This window comes from Pelodiscus sinensis, chromosome 31 (genome assembly GCF_052426305.1).
Source record: "Pelodiscus sinensis isolate ZL-2025 chromosome 31, ASM5242630v1, whole genome shotgun sequence".
In the NCBI taxonomy this organism is placed as follows: domain Eukaryota; kingdom Metazoa; phylum Chordata; order Testudines; family Trionychidae; genus Pelodiscus; species Pelodiscus sinensis.
The window spans coordinates 11,021,158-11,028,780 of record NC_143082.1 but is presented as its reverse complement, the minus strand read 5'-3'; the positions used below and the strand labels follow the sequence as shown (position 1 = coordinate 11,028,780).

At 55.3% G+C, this 7,623-nt stretch overlaps 1 protein-coding gene across 1 annotated transcript; it reads right to left on the bottom strand.

The window, feature by feature from the left end:
- Positions 1-1,872: 1,872 nt before the first annotated feature.
- On the bottom strand, positions 1,873-7,388 carry ANKRD33 (ankyrin repeat domain 33). The gene is made up of 3 exons (XM_006131209.4): positions 7,259-7,388; positions 5,396-5,536; positions 1,873-3,636 (listed from the first exon to the last, which is right to left on the bottom strand). The coding sequence occupies exons 1-3, from the start codon at positions 7,377-7,379 to the stop codon at positions 2,867-2,869; spliced, it is 1,032 nt and encodes a 343-aa protein (XP_006131271.4). The 5' UTR covers positions 7,380-7,388; the 3' UTR covers positions 1,873-2,866.
- Positions 7,389-7,623: the final 235 nt, after the last annotated feature.

The following is a 7,623-nucleotide window of genomic DNA, read 5'->3' as shown; positions in this document are numbered from 1 at the left end:
AAGGAAGGAAACCACACAGGGAGGAATCTGAGAATGAGCCAAGGGAGGAAGGGGAGCAGTGTGAGCTGCTCTCCCTATGGCTGTAGGCCTGTCCCTCCAAAACGCCCCACCAAAGGTCAGTCGGAGCCTCTTGACACCCCTGTTCTCACCACTCCTAGGCAGCCACCTCTGGGGAGGAACACAGCAGCTGTGTCGCATCCAATAGCAGCAAGACACAAAACAAGCATCCAAATCCCCAAAGGGCTATTTTAGCCTGGCAGGGAGACAGAGGGAGCCTAAGGATTTAGAGTCTCAAGGCCTGAGGGCAGAGGCAGCCTGCCTGGCACCCAGCAAAACGAGACCGAACCCCCCAAATCAAAGGTTATTCTACATCCAGACTCAGAGGGCTCTGAGCACGGGGCCTTTTAACCCTCCCCCGACCGTGGCTGGTAGCGGGTGGAACAGCCTTGCTAGATACACCCCCGTGTCAATGGGAAGCTGCTCCCCGGGTTCTGCCTGGCCATCTCTGGGCCACCTAGAACAATAACCAGTCCAGCTTTGAGGGATTCAAGATCCAGCTGCAGGAACCTCTGCCGGGCGCTGGGCACGGAGCTGTGGTTTGCTCAGGGCCTGCTGCTCGCCTGCTCTCCCCTCTCCAGGTCTGAGACCCCAGGGTCCCTCCGGTCCATGTTTCTTTGACCCTTTTACAAGGCAGTGGCCCGGCTTGCTTAGGCATCTCTAGATGACAGACAGTCTGTTACCGCCGCATGCCGAAAGCGCTGCCCGCCCAGCGATAGCTCCTCCCCAGGCTCCCAGAGCTCCTGCTGCAGGACTGGCAGGGTGCGTGGAGAGCTGTCGAGAGGCTGTATTTTATCTGCTGCTGGGGGATGGGATTGGGGCAGCTCCAACTGGATGCCAATTGAGCGTGTTACCTAATGCCGGAGAGCAGGCCCTGGTCCTTGACTGCAAAATCAATGGTTGCAGGAGGAGACTGTAGGTTTAATGGTTCCAGCAGGGAACTGGCAGCCAGGGTTCCTGGGTTCTATTCCTGGTCCTGCTGGGAAGCCGCTGGTGGGGTCTAAGGGTTACAGCAGGTGACTGGCCTCAGCTCCTGTGTCTCCTGATCTGCAAATAGGACCAGACTTGCCTCTAGGGGGCATTGGAGCAGGGGTGCCTGCAGGGAAACCCCTGGTTCCTTCCAGCTTGTCTGTGTCAGATCCTTAGAGGCTCTGCCAAGGCAGCTCCAGCATTTGTGATCTAGCCTCAGGCCATAGCTCAGTGGGATTAAGCCGGCTAAATCCAGACTGGGGAGGGGCAGGAATTTATCCCACTGGCCACGCCAGAAATCCGACCTGCCTGGATAAAGCCCGGGTGAGGGACTGCTAGGGATCTTCCTGGGGTGCTGTTGCTCATGCCCAGCTGGAGTAGGGGGTGCTGGGGCAGGATATTGGTTTGTCCTCTTTGCTGTGGTTGTTGGCTTGTTTTAACTGTGTGTGGGGGAGGGTCCAGTGTGTGGGGGAGGGTCCAAGATGGGGGGAGGGGGGATCCAGGTCCTCTGGCTTCTCGGCAGCTGCATGAGTGACATGGGGCCGACGCTGGAGTAAGGGAGGGTATTACCCGCCACGCACTTGGATCGCTCTGGCCAGGAGATGCCAGTGCAAAGAGCCCAAGGCCCAGGGGGCCGGTAGAGCTACACACTGATTGTCCGGCAACTGCTTTCAGTTGAATTTAAACAATCACGCCCCACGAAGTCTCTGCCTGACGAGGACCTAAATCATAGGGGAGAAGGGTCAAAAACCAACATATCTGGGGAAGGCTTTTCCTGATTGTTTTTTTCCTCTGTACAAACCCTAGGCACAAGGACCCAGAGAGGCTCAGTACAAGGGTGTGATTCCCAGCATGCCCTAGGGCTGGCGGAAGGGCCGTGTACCGTATGCTGCCAACTCCACCACTAGGTGGCGCCCTCAGCAGCCATGTCCTGGCTCGTTTCGAAATACAGCGTCTCGGATGCCAAATGTCTCTGAAACAACAAATGCGTCTCGTCTCCCTGCCACCTACTTGCCCTTCTCAGGCCCCTAGCCCCAGCTCAGCTGTCTCCTCTGGCCGACCATCGGGCTCCACATGAGATCAAGTCTCTGGTGGCCTTTTTCCGCCCCCATTTTGTGGCTCCCAGTACTTTCTGGCTCGGGTGGCAAGAGCAATACACGTGAGCCGGTGAAGCTGTTCCTGAGGCCAAGAAGCCGCCACTGGCGGGGCCTGACCAGGGATAGAGTCCAAGAAGTGCATAAAGTGCAAGTTCTGGGCATCAGCCCTGGGTAGTGGGTGGAGGTAAAGGTGGGGAGGCCGCAAGGGATTCTGGATAACAGGCTGGGGCTGGGCAGGGCTTGGGGGGAGGAGGGGGCTGGAGAATAGACTGGGGTGCTGGGCAAGAGCCTGGAGGGGTAACAGGCAAGGATGGGCAGGGCCTTCGGGAGGAGGGGTCAGGTAACAGACTGGGGAGCTGGGGTTGAGCAGGGCCCCAGCAGGGGGCGGTAATAGGCTGTGATGGGCAGGGCTACAGGAAGGGGGCGGGGGTCAAGTAACAGGCTAGGCTAATGGCCTGGGGGAAGGGGTTCAGGAAACAGACAAGGGCACAGCTTCTGGGCCTGGGGGATCTGGGGCTGGCGTTCTCCGGTGGGTTTAGCTGATCGCTCACATGCAGTTTGCGGCTAGCTCCCTGTGTCTCTTTCGCACGGCAGAGCCCTCTGGGCGCTCTTACCTGTCCGCGGGGGAAATGCTCTTTCAGAGCAGGGCAGCCCCCCAGACAGCAGACAGGCGAGCGTGCCCTGGAGGCGGGGCCCGGCTGCTGTACCCACTGGAGCTGCCAGGCTGGGAACGCCCCCCCGCCCTACGACGTCTTCCCTTTGCTCTTCTTTGTGTTCGTCTCCTTCTGCTTCTCCTCCGCCGCTTTCTTCTTCTCCTCCTTCAGCTCCTTGTACTTCCACTTGGGTGGCTCCAGCAGGTTCTTGTTCTTCCTCGACCGCCGCGGCTTCTCCTTCCTGCAGGCCGGCGGGGAGGAGGCCTTGACCAGCTTGATTTTGGGGACCTGCCCCCCGGGGAAGACGCTGTTCCTGCGCAGCAGCCGCAGGGGGAAGAAGCTCAGCAGGCCGGCGGTGCTCTGGTACGGCACCAGGACGCGGGACTCCGATGCAGCCTGGCTGTTGCAGGAGGACGAGCCGGGCTCGGACTTGGTCTCAGGATCTGGCCTGTACTCCTTGAGGATCTCCGGCACTGATAGCGTCTGCTTGCCCACCTCTGGCGGGCTCCCGGGGCAGATGGTTTGGCAGGCAGTGGTCACAAAGGGGCTGGCCAGGCACGTGGTCATCCGCACCATGTGGTCCATCACCCCGTCGGCCTCGGGATCGTGGGGGAAATTGAGGCTGAAGGCGGAGCAAATCTTTTCCATCAGCCTCTCGCATCTGGATTTACTGGCCAGCGCCTTGGCCACCAGCTCGGGCAGTGCCGGCCACTCGGGCCGGTACCGGTCACTGAACTGCTCAGCTCGGGGGCGCTGCAGGATGCTCCGGATCTGCACGATGGTCTCAAAGCGCCCGGTCAGACCTGCCCACTCCCGGGCTGTCTTCTGCCGGACAGGATCCACCGCCGCCAGGTCAGCTCCTGAGACCACAGGAGGGAGAGAAAGGGCCTGTGATAAAACCTGAGCCGCTTGGACGTGTGGCTGCGAGAGCCTGGGTCAGAGCCCAGGAGTCTCCTTGTTCCAAGCCGCCTCATCGCAGGCCTTACGGATGGGAAGAGGCTTCTGGGGCTAAAGTGAAGCTGTGAAAAAACCCTCCCATTGCTGACCGGAGGCCGTGTGAACTAGTGCACAGTGCTCCGAGCAGAGACTCAGGAGGCCTGGGCTCCGCTGTCAGCTCGGTCACTGGCCTGCTAAGTGACCACGGGCCACCTCCCTGCCTCGGTTTCCCCATCTGTAAAACGAGGTTAACGAGCTTGCCCGGGTTGTAAAGCACGTTGAGATCTGCGGCTGGAGTGTGGGATGGGCACTAGATGGCAGCAAAGAACGTGGAGCTCCCACACACTTGTGCTCCCTGCTTAGAAAGAGCCCCCCGGGGAGAGGCCATGGGCCTGTCTACGCAGCCGTGGAAGGTGCGATGGCAGCCAGTGTGGACGTGCTCACGTTAGCTGTAAGCGATCTGGCACAGAATCAGGCCCGTACGCAGGGTGTGTGTGAAGGGTGTGAATTCACCCCCCATCGTCCGCTAAGTAAGCATGCTCCGGCCAGCTAGGGGAAAGCAGGAGCGGTGCGTTGCCTGAGTCTCCCTCCCCCGTGCTCTGGCCGGCCGGGGGAAGGCTGGGGCTGATTTCCCTGCTTATTTTGGGGGACCTTGGGGGGTACATTCACACCCTTGTAGTCCACATTTACAAAAAAGTCCCCCCCCAAAAAAAAATGCGTACGGGCCTGAGAATCATCCTGAAGCTCAGCGCCATGGTCCAGGCTCCCCTGCTATTGCTACCCAAGTGACGTGAATTAATTTTGCTCATTTGGGTACATCTCGGCCATCAGTGTAGACCTCCTCCCTCGGGCTGTGGACTCCACCCCATGCCGCGGGTTTCAGAGCCTGGCCTTGAGCCGGAGCCCAAACAACTACACGGCCATTTCAGCTCTGCCGCGTGTGCCCGAGTCAGCTGATCCAGGCTCTGCGGGTTGCCGCCTCAGGGCTTTTTTTACAGTGTAGACGTAACCTACCGGGCTAGCTGAGGCCCACCCTGTACGCCTCCTTTCGGAATAACCTTGATTGGCTGCATCCAGGTCACATTCGGCGTCTTGTCTCCCTCGGATTTTACGTGGCGGGGGTGATCTACGTGAAAGCACCTTCTGGCCACGAAGACGTAGCCGACGGAAAACGTGGCTTTGACCCACGTGAAAATCGTAGGGCAGACGAGGCTGCTGTCAGTTTTAAAGTGAGTTCCCCAGTAACCCTACGAGGGGCGGGGCTAAGTTAAAGTGTGAACGTTACAATTACGTTACTGGGATTCTCAAACGAGTCAAAAACCTTTTTCCCTAAGCGAGGGCCTGGTCCAGCAATTCCCTGAAACTATGTCTATACTGCTTCCTTCTTGCGCAAAATCCTATGCAAATGAAGCACGGATTAGCATATTGCCACACTTCATTTTCATAATTAATTAGGGGCCGTTTTTGCACAAGAGGAAGAACGGCTCTTGCACAAGAGGGGGTTTTTGCGTAAAAAGGAGCCGTCTACACAGCTCCATTTTTCACAAAAACCTCTTGCGCAAAAACAGCCCCTAATTAATTATGCAAAACGAAGCACGACAATAAAGCTAATCCATTCTTTATTTGCATAAGCTTTTGAGCAAGAAGGAAGCAGTATAGACGTAGCCTGAGAAAACAACGCACCTGCCATGAGCAGTGCAGTGACGCACTCCTTCCGCCCCTGCACTGCCGCCTTCATCAGCGCCGTCAGGCCCCGCACATCCCTCTTCTCGATCTCCAGCAGGGGGTAGTAGTTCAGGAGATAGTTAACGATCGTGATGTGTCCTGGACAGTCAGAGAGAGAGAAGCCGCGTTAGAGTTTCAGAACATCGCCAGAAGTGACTATGGCGCGCCCACTCAGGAAAGGCTGCATGCATTAGCGGGGTGCCTGGGCCGTGTGTTTCTGGAGGCACCAGTGCGGGGCATGCACCAGAGTGATTGTGGGTGGAGTTCACTTTTTAAAAAACTAGGAAACACGTAGTTAATGCATCAGGCCCTGTGCGGGTAAACCAGGAGAGAGTCCAAGCATATCCCTTCTCGCACTGTTGGAAAAGCTGCCCGTTTAGTAGCAAGGGCTGTGTCTATACCAGCGGTGCGCAACCCATGGGTGTCTTCTGGGAGGGTCACAGCGCCAGGCCGGCTGCCATTTTTTTTCCTGGCACATGGTGGGGGCAGGAGGAGTGGCAGGTGAGCGAAGTGGCATTTAAAGGGGCCACACAAAATTTTCCCGGGGGTTACGCCACGAAAAAGGTTGTGCACCACTGGTCTAGACTGCAGGCTTCTTATGGAAGAAGCTTTTCCAAAAGAGATCTTCCGAAAGAAAGAGGTTTACCATTGTCAGAAAACCCCCTCACTTCTTTTGATTTTTTTTCCAAATTTGTGGACATAAGTGAAGTTTTTTCAGAAAAAACGCTGTTTTTCCAAAAAAACCTCTGTAGTGTGGACGTACCCGAGGTGGGAATGTGACATCCTGAGGCCTCGATGTAAGAAGGCCCACACCATACAAAAAGGAATGTATTATTTTCACAGAAAGGAAACTCTAGGAGTCTCTAGGAGACTCTATAAACATGAATGCTTGATATTCTCCCAGGAAAACAAAGGAGGTCCTATAATTTTTTTACATCATGAATAAGGAAAATGATCCTTTCTCTATGAATAAATGAAAAAAAAGTGTGATTAATTTTCTTAGGGAAATACAGAGTTTATCCAGACTATATAACAAAATATATTGACAAATGTTTATTCTGGTTTAAATTTCACTATGAAAGAACAAATTGTTTCTATTTTTCTTTTGTCAACAAGAAATACTTCCTGAAACTGATGGGGAAGTCAACACAAATGTATCCTCCTCAAGATGTATGTGAGCCAAATCCGTAAGGGTATGGATTTAGTGGCCTGCAGCCATGGATAACGCATGAAGCAGAAAGTGGCGTGTGCCCTAAAATATACCACGGTATGTATGTACGGATCGAAAGGAGAATGACCACACTAACACTTAAGAAAAGCAGGAGTGAAGGCGCTATACGACTGAGCATATTAGACCGTACACAGAAGATGGCAGCCTCCCAGCTATTACCAGCATTGGTGGGACCCTATACAGGACATCCCCTATACACGGTGATGCCAGCCGTGGTTTCTGGGGGTTTCTGCAAGCTGTGGTTTCTCCTCTGCTGCAGAGAGGGAGAGTGAAAGGGGTGTTGCATTTTCTATGTCCAGTCACTGCTGTTGAGCTATTTCTGCTTATTTGTCCCAAGCAACTAGTCTGAGGGCCTGGTCTGTCTCTTAGGTAAGAACATAAGGGTGAGAACGAGCAACAAGTTTGAAATGGGACATTATTGGTCATGTTCCCATCATTGGGTAGCTAAGATATACTTGTGGAACTCCCTGCTGCAGGATAACTGGACATTGCCTCTTTGGCTGGCTCTTAATTTCAGTGACTGCTTCATGCTCCTGTATCCTGGGAAGCTCCTGGGTGAAGCTCCAGCATTGGCACACGGCAGCTCCTACCTGCTTGAGCAGCAATCATGAGTGCCGTGTTCCCATCGTTATCCTGGTGGTTGATGTCTAGGTATGGGCATTTGCTCAGCAGGGTCACAATGTCCACGAAGCCCTTGAAGCAGGCCACCATGAGCCCATTCTGGGGAGGAACATTCAGAGCCAGTGTGTCAGTGAACGCCAGCATCTTCCCCACCCTGCCCCTGCACCCCACCCCCATGGCATTTGCCACTGTACCCCGCAGGGTCTCACCTGTCCTCTCCCGTGCTGCCAAAGTGCATGATGGGAAAACAGTTTGCAACACTTGGGAAGTTACTGTGCTAGGGTTCCAGGTTAAGGGTCTGTCCAGTCTGTCTGCTTCCAGGCTGCGCTGGACT

What these genes read in the sequence shown, in the direction of transcription:
- ANKRD33 (XM_006131209.4), bottom strand. Translation starts at nt 7,379, where the DNA reads ATGGTGGCCTGCTTCAAGGGCTTCGTGGACATTGTGACCCTGCTGAGC. An exon ending in CATGATTGCTGCTCAAGCAG is followed by an intron (nt 5,537 to 7,258) that starts GTAGGAGCTGCC and finishes CTGACTGTCCAG; the next exon opens with GACACATCACGATCGTTAAC. An exon ending in CACTGCACTGCTCATGGCAG is followed by an intron (nt 3,637 to 5,395) that starts GTGCGTTGTTTT and finishes CTGTGGTCTCAG; the next exon opens with GAGCTGACCTGGCGGCGGTG.